This window comes from Protomyctophum parallelum, assembly GCF_964188405.1.
Source record: "Protomyctophum parallelum genome assembly, chromosome: 1".
Taxonomy (NCBI): Eukaryota; Metazoa; Chordata; class Actinopteri; order Myctophiformes; family Myctophidae; genus Protomyctophum; species Protomyctophum parallelum.
This window is the reverse complement of record NC_139697.1, coordinates 13,493,346-13,507,351: the sequence shown is the minus strand read 5'-3', so window position 1 is coordinate 13,507,351 and position 14,006 is coordinate 13,493,346. Positions and strand designations below refer to the sequence as shown.

The 14,006-nt window shown below is 41.7% G+C and overlaps 2 protein-coding genes across 5 annotated transcripts in view; one reads left to right on the top strand and one right to left on the bottom strand.

Annotated features, from left to right (window-relative positions):
* Positions 1 to 14,006, top strand: part of kat2b (K(lysine) acetyltransferase 2B) — a 175,812-nt gene that overhangs the window by 23,923 nt on the left and 137,883 nt on the right. For 3 of the 4 annotated variants that reach the window (XM_083777223.1, XM_083777224.1, XM_083777225.1), the window contains one exon: positions 1 to 467. This exon is cut by the window's left edge and continues 2,069 nt beyond it. The gene's annotated coding sequence lies outside the window, so the exon portion shown is untranslated. Of the gene's footprint in view, positions 468 to 14,006 lie in introns of those variants that run through there. The other variant, XR_014569992.1, reaches the window with a different exon arrangement.
* sgo1 (shugoshin 1) lies at positions 5,342 to 13,920 on the bottom strand (the record flags this gene model as incomplete). Its single annotated transcript, XM_083764931.1, has 10 exons — positions 5,342 to 5,517; positions 5,551 to 5,625; positions 6,390 to 6,585; positions 6,972 to 7,244; positions 7,705 to 8,020; positions 8,675 to 9,288; positions 10,619 to 10,662; positions 10,756 to 10,805; positions 12,160 to 12,335; positions 13,764 to 13,920. The coding sequence occupies 10 exons, from the start codon at positions 13,918 to 13,920 to the stop codon at positions 5,379 to 5,381; spliced, it is 2,040 nt and encodes a 679-aa protein (XP_083621057.1). The 3' UTR covers positions 5,342 to 5,378.

The window sequence follows — 14,006 nt, the reverse complement described above, 5'->3', positions numbered from 1 at the left end:
AGATAATGTCACACGACCACAAACCACATTTGTACGGAGTCGTAGTTTTTACAAGTTTGTTTGTTGCCCGTGAAGAACTGGACTGAGAGATCAGGGTTTTTTTCCCGTCTGTCTCTGGTTGTTGTTGAGTCTGTTTCCTAAATATTGTCACACTGGAAATGGTGGGCTATTGAATTTTGCGATGCCGAGATGTCACTGTATTTACATTCAAAACTATTTTCACTAATGATGATAATAATAGCCGTCAGGACACGTGACATGTAACTAAATCCATTTAGACCTGAGGACGATTCTACAAATACCTTCTAAATTTAAACAGTTTTCTATGTCGTTCTCAGACATTTTCATGTCAAAGACCCCCAAACATATATGTAATTGGCCGCCGACTCATCTGAAAATATGTTGTTCCAGGGGACCCCCTATTCCCCCAGAAGCAGATTTTGAGTTCTGAAATAGATTTGCGCCACATTTTCACAATCTTTCAAAAAATAGCAGATCTACAAGCTCGTATCGCAGCACTTGGTGCCGCGCTATATGAGCTTGTAGATCTGCTATTTTTCAATAGCTAAAGTATGACAATGCTTAAAACGCCAATAGGGGTTCCCGTCCTGAATGGGTCAAAATAAACAAATATAAAACACTCAAAATTAAATATATACTATTTATATATGCTATTTATTTTTGTTGGTAAAGAGCAGAACAGCTACCTCTGGCATCACAGAATTCCATAATTCCACAGGTCACCCGTTTCCGTGTAAAAGCTTACTGCATTACCCCATCGTGTGAGTGCAAAAGCGTCTGAGGTCAAAATCTGTCTGTTACTAGAGTTCATCCTGCCAAAAAATAAAAAAATAACTACACATTTTAAATTTGTACAAATTTTAACTCTTTTAAAGCACTTAAAACGGCTCAATGTATATTTATAATGTAAATATATACATATATATTTTCTTTGTTTCAAAACTCAAAAAGCTCCTTTTTCTTTCAATAAGCCACATAGGGCGACATTTGATCATCAAAATGCACTATTATTTTTTTAAACAAGTATTCTTTAACATGGCAAAAGAGCAACATTTTTTTCCTTCAAAATCCGTTTGAGATTTTAAAAGACTATTGCTGTTGACTAATGGCTAACTTAATTATCTAGAGTTTATTCTTATTTATGTGCTGTAATTTAAAAAAAGAATAATGCTTAAGAAATGGTCTTAATTTATTCTGTCTTATTTTGTGTGTATTTGCTGATGGAGATTGATACCTTTGTACTTTGGAGATACATGAAAAGATATTGTGCAATACTATGTAGTTTTGCTGTTTTGTAAAAATATGTTTGTACTTTTCAAACTTTAGGAAAAAAAATCTGGATTTTTTTAAAAAGTCTGGAAAAGCTATTTCATGCTCTTTGTACTATTGGTTTTAATGAATAGTATTAGCCTATTTTCTAGACTGAATAAAATAGAAGCTCAAGTAATTTCTTGCCCTTTCTGTGATTGATTCCATTTTTGACAGCAATGCTTTTATGTTATGTTATTCACATACATGATTCAGATATACTGACTGATACTGACCATTATACTGACATCAGTATCTTGTCAGTAGTATCACATCGTCAGTCCCTGGTGTGGTAAGAACCAGTTGGTGTGTAAGCTTTGAAATAGCATGAATTTGGGTAAATGCTCAATGACACTTATTTTTGTGTTTCCATATGGAAAAGGGTCATTTGAAAATGTTGTGCAAGACGGCATAGTCCCCCATCCAAAACGGCATACGTAATTTTAATTTAGTATGCCAAATTACTTTTTTTTTAGTATATCCTAAAACTTTGTAGCTTACTAACTGGTATGCGAGATGCATACTAAAGTCAGGCCCCATCCAAAATTGCCTAACATACTATGAATTATGATTAAATGTATTTGATCGTCAACCAGGACTTGGAAATAAAAACGCAATCATGTAACGATATTTAAAAGACAAATTTATTATTCATAAAATGTGCACAAAACAGTAAGACACCAATAAAATACAATACTTTTATGTTAGAGGGGAAAATTATTTCCTATAATAGTTTTGTTTATTTGCGCTGTTGGCACCTATAGCCGCCTGCGGCCTGGCCTAATGGAAACCGTGAAAATTATGAGTGACTAGAATAGTGTTTGTGGGGTTATAGACTGGGTTTTTATTGGTTGTATACAGCCATAGGTTCTCAAAGTGGTGTCCTTGAGTGAAAGTCCAAATTGAACAGAACTAAATGGTGCATTTGCACTCAGACTCAAGAGTTAGCACTTTATAGTGTAGATTTGGGATTGCAGATATAGAAAGTACCTTCAAATGGGTGTCTGTGGCATCAAATTGGGGGTCCTGAAGTTAAAACAAATAAAACTAAATTAAATAACAAAACTCCAAGGAATTACAGACATCGGTATGAAGGCAAGGTTGAGCAGCTGAACTGGAGCCTCGCTGTGAGGGGACGGTCCAATGCTGCCACCTACTGGCAGAGGCTGAAACAACAGGTGGCGGCTGGTCTGTTGGTCTCTCATATCGTCGATATTATTTTCTGGACTTCTTGTGCACAGACCTCCCACCAGACTTCTGTTTGAATATGGGGGAGCTGCTGAGGAACTCTGTGTCCGTGAAGTTGTCTCCACTCCGGAGTTTACTGGAGTGATATGGAGAAACGGCAAGACACAGTTCAGAGACAGAGCCGGACAAGAACACTTCTTTAAATAAATGTCATTATGTTTAAACGTTTGTGTCAGTCATTGATATTTTGTCGTTCTATATTCTGATAATCATTGTAACACTAACAGTGTAACAGTATAACAGGGGTCTGCACATCTTCCCAGGACTTTAATGAACATCATTTCTCATCAGGAGAGAGAAGAGATCCCATTTTATATTGTTATAACACATTTTTTTATCTGATTAACTGTTAATCAGATCAATCGATTTAGTTGATTATAAACTAGCAGCCTACACATTTTTTTTCATGTTGATATAATTAGGCTATAATAAAATAACAGTTTCTCGATTAATCAATTAACATACGAAATAGATTCAGTAATTGGTTTTAAACATGGGTTTTGATATATTTTTTGATTAGCTGCCCAGCCACAGTGTAGTGTGTGTGTGCGTGTACATACTCTCGCATCGATGGTAACTTGTTGTAATCCACCCTCTTGGTGCAGCGGGGGGGCATCAGGCGTGGCTGGCCACAGGTGAAAACGCCAGAGGTTTCAGGGGACGCATTTGTGACATCACAAAGACCCGTAGCCCCCATGTCGAGTCCACCTGAGGAACCGTGAGGGAGGAGGAAGTGATCTGGACCAGGGGTTACCAAATCTTTTCAGCAGAAACCCAAGAAACATTTGGTGTCTCCTCCGGGACCCCCCAGAGGACCTCGAGGAGTTTCCACCCCAGCTAAATGAGGCACAGTTTAAACACTCAAATGCCACCAACGGCGTCGCAACACGACAGTCTTAGGCGAGGTTGTGGAATGGCCATTTTCAAAAAATGGTGACAAATATTTCCTTATTATGGCACAAACCCTTTTCAAGAGGCCAAATACTATATAAATAAGGCTTTGTGCATAACTGTAGTACCGGGTTTCCAGAAAGTGGCAAAGCCATTTCCTGTCCCAACTCATTTTCCCCATAGCAGATTTAAACTGGAAAGACATAAGGTGTCATTTTGTTTCCCCGTTCAAATCTGCAGCCGAGCAATGAACAGGGGGGGGAGGGGGGTATGTCACCTTCTGAAAATCTGTAGGACTACAGTTGTGCAGAGACGTAGATAGTAGTGGTCAGGGCCGGGGGTATGAAAACCTTTCAGAAGAACCATAGACTTTTTACACACCAGTGATCAGCTCAAGTGGAAACGTGCAATTGTTATAGTGCATAGAGCAGCGATTCTCAACCTTTTCTGGAGAAGGGCCCCCTTGGAAATCTCAATAGAGTCCACCACTGAACACAGCAGCCGATAAGAGGTAGTGGGCCACGATGCCACGTTCATTTTAAGAGCACATTAACTTTAATGACCAATCGATTGCATTCTGCCTCAACGGAACTAACCCAGTATAACATTTATTGGCATCACTATGAAACCAGTCCCCAGGGTTTTAAAGAAGATATCATAACTTATGATTATCATTACAATCTTTAATGTTTTGCCAATTTGCTGGAGCCCACACACACACACAGGTTGGAGATCACTGGCAGTAACAGTGCGTTTTAACAGCAGACGACAGCCTGGTGTATATTTCCGGAAGTGCGTCATTTGTCTATGGGACCCCTCTATGATGGGACCCGGCAACTACCGGCGATAGCAGGCGAAGAGGCGATAGTCGGATAGTGGGCGGCGTAACGTCGCCCAAAAACATGAAAATATTTTATCTTTTTGGTCCAGCGATAGCCAATGAAATTCATGTGTTGCTTAGTTTACCTTCCATAACACCTATACAAGGTAATGACAGCAGCAATTCCCACTAGGAGATTTCTATCACCCAGAGACCGCAGGTGAGAAGATCTATGCACGACACACAAACACCGACCCCCAAAAACAAATAGTACCGCTGTCCTTACGTGTCGTGCAGGTCTTGGCCCCCTGAGGCATTCGGCTGGGTAAGAGAAGAGTCTCGTTAGCAAGTCAAACATGTCAACACATTGATTAAAGGTTGACTCATTTGACCATGTTTGTTGATTAAAGGTTGACTCATTTGACCATGTATGAGGTTGATTAAAGGTTGACTCATTTGACCATGTATGAGGTTGATTAAAGGTTGACTCATTTGACCATGTATGAGGTTGATTAAAGGTTGACTCATTTGACCATGTATGAGGTTGATTAAAGGTTGACTCATTTGACCATGTATGAGGTTTCAACAGAAGACAATGAGACGCACCGGTCAGAAAACCTTAATGGTCTCGGGATATTTCATTAAAGCAAAACAAAAATGTATAGTCCTGAGACTCTTTTTAGGTTTAATCCCTTGAAATCACATACAAGCGGTTAGATGGAGAACCAATTCATGAGATAATACAATAATATTCACAGTGTTATTTGCTAAAATAAACGTTAACTATGAGTAATTTCTAATGTGGTGTTTATTAAGCAACAAAAGCGGTCTCTTTAGTGACGAGACAACTTTTACGGTATAAACATGGAAATGTATTGTTTATTAAAGAGATGGAGAGAATCCCGTTACTTAAATGAACACTCCGAGTTATGACTGTAGAGCTTGGTCTTCAAAAAATAAAACTTGACATTAGTGAAATGTGAACGTGAAAAAGCTATGAATTAAAAAAAAAAAAAGTCAACTTCAAGGCTTGTTTGAGGCCATTTTCAGGCCTTTAAGTTAAAAAGAATCACTTTAAAAGTCCAAGGAATTACAGACATCCAACAAACGACTCATTGTATTTCTGAAATGGCTGCTGAGTGTTTGTGGATTTTCTGTTGGTGGATTTTCTGGAGTTCTGCACACTGTGCACAGACCTCCTGGCACTGCTAGCAGACTGCTGCACAGACCTCCTGGCACTGCTAGCAGACTGCTGCACAGACCTCCTGGCAGACTGCTTGAAGATCGGCGAGCTGAGGAACTGCACGTCTGTGAACTTGTCTCCACGCCGGAGTTTCCTAGAGCGATGGAGAAACAAAAAGGACAAAGATGAGTCAGCCGGACAAGAAAAACACATCATGTTTAACCACATGAACCCCTAGCATCCATATTTTAGGTATTTAAATTTTGTTATTGGTGAATTTCATTAATATTATTACTTAATTTTACTAGAAATAGCACCCAATGGATTTCGATTACAATCAATGTACGCGTTTGGATTAGCTGTGTTGGTTGCACACTGCAAATCTAAATATTCAAGTCAAGTCTGTATGGAAGACAGGTTGGCGCCCAGTTTAATTTCACAATGACAAAACTCCATGCACAAAGCGGCATCTAGAAAATGTAGAGCGCATGAGTTTACATGAGCTATTTCTTAAAAGCCAAAGTATAAAATAAGGTTCAGAGTGAGTAAGGCAAGCGATATTTGGTTAAACAAAAATAATCCAATAGTAATCATTGCTATAGTGTTCAGTAAGAGGGTCTCCCCGTCTAGTAAACGGAAAATACATTTTCAGGTGGGTTGGCAAATTTCAGCCAATCAGAAAATTTGTGTTCCAGTTCCAATTGTGTCTGCTAATTTTTTTGTGCCATCTCTTCCTATTTCACTCGGTTATCCTGCGAGTTCTCTCCTGAAAATTAGTATCCCTAACTGAAAATGTAGAGCTAGAGACCCCTGTTTCTGAACAAGTTGACTATTGCAATGAGTACAAAGTACAGTATAGCTATTTAATACTTATTTTTAGCACAGAAATATCACTTATGTCTGTGTGTGTGTACATACTTCCCCAAGGACGGCTCCTTGTAGTCCACCGTCATGGTAGAGCGACGCTTGCGCGGCTCCGCGACGGGGGTGGAGCACCGAGCGTCTGAGGGGCGGGACTTGCCAAGAGAGAAATCGCGATAGGCTGCAGGGGTCAGATGATTGGTCACGTCACACAGACTCAAGCCCCGCCCTGCCATCCTGATGCCGAGCCCGCCTGAGGAACCGTGAGGGAGGGGGAGGGGAGGAAGTGAGGGAGGGGGGAGACCACAGGTGAGGGGGGTGAGTTTCTAGAGACACTGGTTCCCAAAATATATATACCGGGACCCATCTTTGAGTCATGGGTAAAAAACTAAATAATATTTCTCAAATGTATCTTTTGGGTCCTGAGCTTTAAACATTTGGGAACCACCGTTCTAGAGACAGTTTTACACACCAGTGACCAGCTTAAGGGGAAATATACTGCATAGTGAAGTGTATAAAGACAGGGTTTCAACTAAAGCAGTGCATAGAGAAGTGTACACCAGAGTTTTAAAATGGGGAGCAATTGTAAAGGAGAGGTAAAACTAATAACAAAGATACACCAGACCAGGGGTGCCTTACGCTTTTTGCAGGTTTTGGCCCTCTGGGGCATCTGGCGGGGAGGGGTCTCAAAGATGGGAGGGGTCTCAGCGTTGGACAGGGAGTCTCCGAAGCTGGATAACACCTCCTCTATCCGTCTCATGTCAGAGTGGCTGCTGCTGGGCACGAGGGGAGGGGTCTCAACGATGGGAGGGGTCTCAGCGTTGGACAGGGAGTCTCCAAAGCTGGATAACACCTCCTCTATCCGTCTCATGTCAGCCTCCACACACGGAGTGACTGGGAGCTCTTCATGCTCTGCAATATAAACACACAATTTATTAGCTTATCAAATGTTTTGTTTAAGCCATACCAAATGGGACAGGTGATCAATATCAGAGATAGGAATATGATTAGTGACAAAACAAATAGTGATACACAATATAAAATCGGTAGCATATGGAACGGTAGCATATCGAAATCGGCCATAAAAATTATCTGTATCGGATTGGTCTCAAAATAATAAATATTAATGAATGAGGCCTCTGATAAGCAATTTTGTGGGAAAGTGAAATGGCTGTACTATATTATACTACCATTGGAAGTTAGTGAAATGGCTGTACTATATTATACTACCCTTGGAAGTTAGTGAAATGGCTGTACTATATTATACTACCCTTGGAAGTTAGCACATCAAAACTCATCACCAATATCGAGTAAATGTGAGCAGTGGGGCCAGCCTACGAATATATATATAAAAAAATTAAACCATTCTCACCAGGTGTGTTCCGTTCCGGGGAGACGTTCTCCTTCTGCCTGGACGCCCTGGAGGGCCGTTGGCTGCGAGTTGGCATGACCTCCTTCCGCTCGGACGAGCGGCGCGTTTTCAGTTTCCTGTGTGGAACGTAGGGACTGTCCTCGTCCTCCGACGTGGAGGAGTCATCCGGCGTGGCCTCCATGGAAGGTCGTTTCCGCGACGACCTTTCCCGGACGGGCGTAGCCGCCGGCGGACTGTTGGTGTCGGCCGGCTTGCCCTTGAAGGGCGTGAGGTGAACCCCGTCCTCGCAGTCAAAGTCGAACGTGTCGTTGAAGCCCTGCAAGGAGGGATGGGCAATTAGCTTTTAGCAGATATTTTAGTTTATAATTAATAATCATTTTGAAAAATACATTTTAAAAAGCCTTGTTATAATGATGAAGGCTGCAAATTCTATCAGTGTTTTCTGGGGAAGCTTTCAAAAGAGTCAACAAGTTGGAACATTTTTAACCCATTTTGGCCTGAAAAAATCTTCTAAATCCTCCAGTTTTTTTTAAATAAATATTTTCACGATAAAAAAAAAAAAAAGCAGACCTACAAGCTCGTAGCACGCCACTCGGTGGCGCTCTATGAGCTTGTAGATCTGCTATTTTTTAATAGCTAAATTATAACATAATGTTTAAAACACCAAAAGAGGTTCCCACTTCCCACCCAAAATGGGATAAATAAAAATACTACACAGTAGTAGTACAATAGTACATATGCCAACACGATGTTAGGATATGGGCCAACATCTCAATAACGCCTGTGCATCCCTAGTTTTGGAATAAAGGAGGCATTTATAAGCCTTTTTTTCAGAATAGACAGAAATTATACTTTTTAATACAGAACGAGATCATATCGACATCGGTTTAATCGGTTATCGGCCATAACAGCAATTAATCAAATCAGATATATCGATATGGGCCAAAATGTCTCATTGGTACATCGCTACCTGCGAGGTGTTGAGCGAGGTGTTGAGCGGAGGTCCCCCTCCTCTGGCCGACCGGTCGCGGCTCTTGGAGCGGGCTCTGGGTTCGCGGCTCTTGGAGCGGGCTCTGGGTTTGGGATTATCCCACGGTTTCTTCAGCGGGGCCCGCTCCGGCTTGCGGCCCCTCTCCGGTTTCCGAGCGGGCGCTGCCGGGACCGGGGCTGGGTCTGGCGCGTCCCGCGGCTGCATGGCCTTCCTGCGCGGTTGCTGCCGACCTTCGGGTTTGGCCTCCGATGCGTTTCTGCGCCGTGGCGGCTCCTTGGCGCCGACATGGACAACGTACGGCTCCGGTTCAGCTGCCTGTTGCCGTGTCTCATTCCGGAGCCTGGCGTCACCGTCCGGGGGGCGAATGGGACTCGCTGTCAAGGCCTCCAAAACCTCTCCGGGAGCGCCCGACTCCTCCAGGGGCGCGCCAGGGTTTCCCTCACTTGCAGACTCCTCCTGGGACGCGCCAGGGTCACTCGATGACCTCTGCATGTGAACACGACTGGACCTCCTCCTGACGCTGCTGCTGCCACGCTCCGTGCTCTTCCCCCGCCTCACGCACACCGTCCGCGGCACCGGCAACATGTGCACGTCTGAAACAACGGGAAATGACAAAGACATGATTTAAAACAATATAAAATCTAATAACTGATTTGATACACACACACGCTAGCGCTGTCTCATAAACCATTAATCCATTTAGGCCTGACCTCGAAATTTAAAAAAGAAATCTTCTAAATCTAAAGTTTTCTGAAAAAAATATTTTCACGATTTTTTAAAAATAGCAGACCTACAAGCTCTAGGCTATGACCTTGAAGATCTGCTATTTTTCAATAGCTAAATTATGACAATGTTTAAAACACCAAAAGGGGTTCCCGCCCAAAATGGGTTAAAACAATATACGGTACAATCTAATAACTGATTTGACACACACACACTCTAGCGCCGTCTCATAAACCATTAACACAATATAAAATTATGACTTTTAGTAATATTTGTTCCTGATGTTCTACATACGTCTGTATGTAGAACATCAGGAACAAATATTACTAACCAGGTGAAGAAATCACATTGAGGCTTTAATCTTTGCCTTTATGAAATATCCAAGACTATTGCTCAGATATGCTTATTGCTAGTTCGACAACTTAAAATAACCAGACAGCACATCTACAAGCTCTCAATGCGTCTTGACACAGAGCTTGTAGATAGGCAGTTTTGCAACATGCTTCCAATAGAAGACATGCTGGCTCTATGGAACTCAAATGACTGGAATCAGTCGTGGCGGCTGAGAAATGTAATCCATGCAAACATAAATATGGCAGCAACGTCGTCCAGTAAGCAACACATCCAAGGATATTTTTCATGTTGTACTGATATCTTGTCACGTGTGGATGTCAAAAAATGTACTGATGAAACCTCCATGTCAGATCTATCAATGATAATTGCGATTACAGATTTAATTGTGTTTTTGGCATTGGCCATTGGGAATGTATGAATAAAAAAATATATATGCATTTCCGTTTGCCTTTTAGGCTTTGTAGTAGAAAATGTATTGCACAGGGAAGATATGTCAAATAACTGAAATGTACAAAGAAATGACTTGTGCTTACATTACATGTCACTTTTTGTGACACGTAAGCTTGTAGATGAATATTTTTCAACATGGAAACGACAAAATTGCAATTGTCTCAAATAATTGCAATTCGGACAATTATAGAGGGTATGCGCGTGACATAAAACCCGGAAGTTATGCAGGAATGCCTACAGAGTACAGAGTGGCCTTGATAGCCCATACATCCAAACAGAAAAGTCCTATCTAATTCCATTAAACAACGTTAAACTCAATTTGCCTGTTGCTTTGCCATTCACTTTATGCATGCGCATACCCTCTATATGAAACCTGTGACAGGCCTGTTAGCGTACCTGCAGACCGGAGGGGCTCGCTGAGTCTCGGGGTGCTCTGGAGTCTGTCAAATTAGAGGAGAGGGGGTCATAAAAGTCTGGCGTAATGGAAGCCAGAAAATAGTACAAGTTTTACTAGTCGTCCCATTTTAAATTACCTGGATGGATCCGTGCCCGCGGGCTCAGCGGTGATCTCCACAGGTCCACTCTGTGCATTGGAAATACATGGCAATGTTTTTTTGTAAGTTTGGCTGCTAGGTTATTTCCACATTAAAATGAGGTCAGGTCACATACGTTTGGCTACCTTGTGCAATAAATACGTATGCACCAACTTACTTCCTTGTGCTGGTAAATCGTGTCGCGTGGCCTAAAACCTCAGCATGCAACACAACACAAGCACATTTTATTGAAATCTGTACGGTAGAGATGGGGCCCCTTGCCACACAGTAGAGCCCTGCATCGGGACCCAACGCAAATGTTGCGGGCGCGGGCAAGAATTTAAATACCTGCGGTCAGGAACAGGCCGCGGTCAAGACAAAAACAGGCGTGCTCCGCGAAATCCAGAAATTAACCAGATACAGAGCTTATTATACACTAGCAATATATGAATACTGTATAGGGATGGAGCTCATTAACCGATACCCGAAAAAATCAGATAAGAAGCTTATTGAGTACCCGTTATCAATAAGCTTTGGGCTTATCAAGCTTGTTATTGAGCATAGCGGTATAGTGGCCCGGTCATGTTTAAACAATTAAGACAAGAGGCGATCAATAAATAAATGCCAACCAGTGCTGTCCGGGTAAACACAATTACGCTTTTAAAGTGTATATAAATATTAACTGTATAAAAATCAGTTAACAGTTGCTTTAATATTATTTTATTGGTAAAAAAGGTCAATTGCCTTATGTCTGTTAGAAAAGTACTGTATTTGAAGGCCCTATAGTAAAAGATACTGGTTCCGTTTGGAATTTATTATCTCCAGTATTTCCACAAAATAGAAAATGCTCGATAAGAACCCGGCTCGATAAGCCTGATCAATAAGGTGATCGTTATCAATAAAAATGATCGAGCTCCATCCCTAATACCGTATGTCTGAGAAGAACGTAATTTGGACATCGCACATGTCTCTCATCCTCACTTTCCCTCTATCTGAGAGAAATGCCACAAATAAACCACCCCTCTCTTGTGCACGCCTGCTCTATCTCACTCTGTTAGGGAAAATGCCTCATGTTTTTCGATCTCAATGGAAATACTGCTGGTTTAGCTGCACTAAAAGATAAAATTGCACCAAGGTTGAGGAATTAACGGGACTTGATTTTTTGTTGTAGGCAGGAGTGGTCACCAGGCAGGCGGTCACCGCGGGCGGTTAACCCATTTTGGAGTTAGCATTATGCTATGCTTTAGCTATTGAAAAATAGCAGATCTACAAGCTACGAGCTTGTAGGTCTGCTATTTTTGAAAAATCGAAGAACGATTGACATAGAAACATGATCTCAGGTCAAAATGGGTTAAAGAATTAAATAGGTTTGCCCACAGAACAAGGATGCTAGAGTATGCTCACCTTGGCCTTCTGCTCGAGCACCCTTTTGAGGATGATCAGATGTCCAAACAGAGCCTGACGGTCCCCCTTCAGCCTCAGGTTGATGTCGCTGAGCTGCCTCACCTTCTCCTTCTCCCCCTGCAGAGCCACAGCCAGCTCCTTGTTATTGACCTGGAGGCCCGTCAGGATACGGTCGTCTGGTGGTGGGGGGGGGACACGCATTCAACATGACCAGATTATGGACTGAAATGTTGGTGTGGGAGGCTCCGTTACACCAATGCTTACCTACTTAATAGGTCATTTTCTGTTGTAGCACCCACACTGTGGAATGAAATTCCACCTCATGTCAGAGCTTCTCAATCCTTGTCTGTGTTTAAATCACGTCTGAAAACTCACTTGTACTCTTGTACATAATCTTTGAACATACTGATTAAGAGTTGCTGCTTCCACTGCATTGTGTCCTTATGTTGCCCTGTTTATGTACTGTTGTTGTTGTTGTTGCCTTTTTAGTATTTCAGCACTTTGTTTCAACCTTGTTGTATAAAAATGTGCTTTATAAATAAAGTGGATTGGATTGGATTGGATAATAAAAGTTATAAGTGGTAAGCACGTACTAATTAGAGGGCAAGTAATAAAGTAAATTGTAGAAATGTAAAAAGGTATGCAAAGTAAATGGTAGAAATGTAAAGGTATGCAAAAAACATGTGTGGCGATTGACCATATAATTTATAATTACTACTGTGGTTGCCCGCGTTTAAGACAAGGCTAAAAATTGTATGCCAGCTGTGTCCAAATTGCGGTCTGCGGGCCAAATGCGGCCCTGGGGTGAAATTTATACGGCCCGCAGCTTTATGCCTGAATTGTATTATGAACGGCCTGCCCAACAGTATGGGACATATTTACATTAAAGTTTCTTGCATTTTTCTTTTTTACCTTGCTTGGTTACATTTGGTAATGTGACATAAGGCTGAAAAAAGGCTGAGATACACTTTTTGTTCACAGCACACACCTGACAAAAGACCGTTGATATTAAATATTGATGATAGTTAAATAGAATCGTTTAAATCCGATGCCAAATTATATAGTTGGCCCTTGGGGTGTTTTAATATGGCCCCCTTTGAAAAAGGTTTGGACACCCCCGGAGCTATACAACATCCGATGTGGTATCATGCCGTTCATATTGCATGTGCATAATGTACACGTGTAATGTGAGGTACCACTGATTTTGATGGGATTATTATTATGCTAATGTGTGTAGGCAACATCGACGAGGTAGGCCTACCACAGGGTTTGTTTAATTTAAAACCCATTTTGGGCGGGAACCCCTTTTGGTGTTAGCATTATGTTATGCTTTAGCTATTGAAAAATACCAGATCTACAAGCTCATAGCGCGCCACCGAGTGGCGCGCTACGAGCTTGTAGGTCTGCTATTTTTGGGGGGAAAAACGACTGACATAGAAACAGCTTTTTCAGAAAACTGTCAGGATGTAGAAGACATTTTTAGAATCTGATCTTAGGTCAAAATGGGTTAATAGGTTGATGGTATCCATAATGTATGCATACACAAATGTGAGGCAAAACATTGTGTATGCAATGCATGTAGGCAAAATGAATGATATTCCTACTGCTGGTTTTGTTGACCAGTATCCGTCGTCCTGGCTTGCCGTTCTGGGCTCTGTCCAGCAGGGTCGCACGACGGGCCCTTTTCTCAACCATCTTATTTTTTATGTCCTCTAGGGTGTTCTTGAAGGACTTCTTCTGTCCGGGTTCCCTGGTCGCCATGGCAGCTGGTCAGACAGAAGACTTTACTTTAACCACACACACACAAATACACCGCTATGCAAATAGTCTACAAAATAACTAGTAAC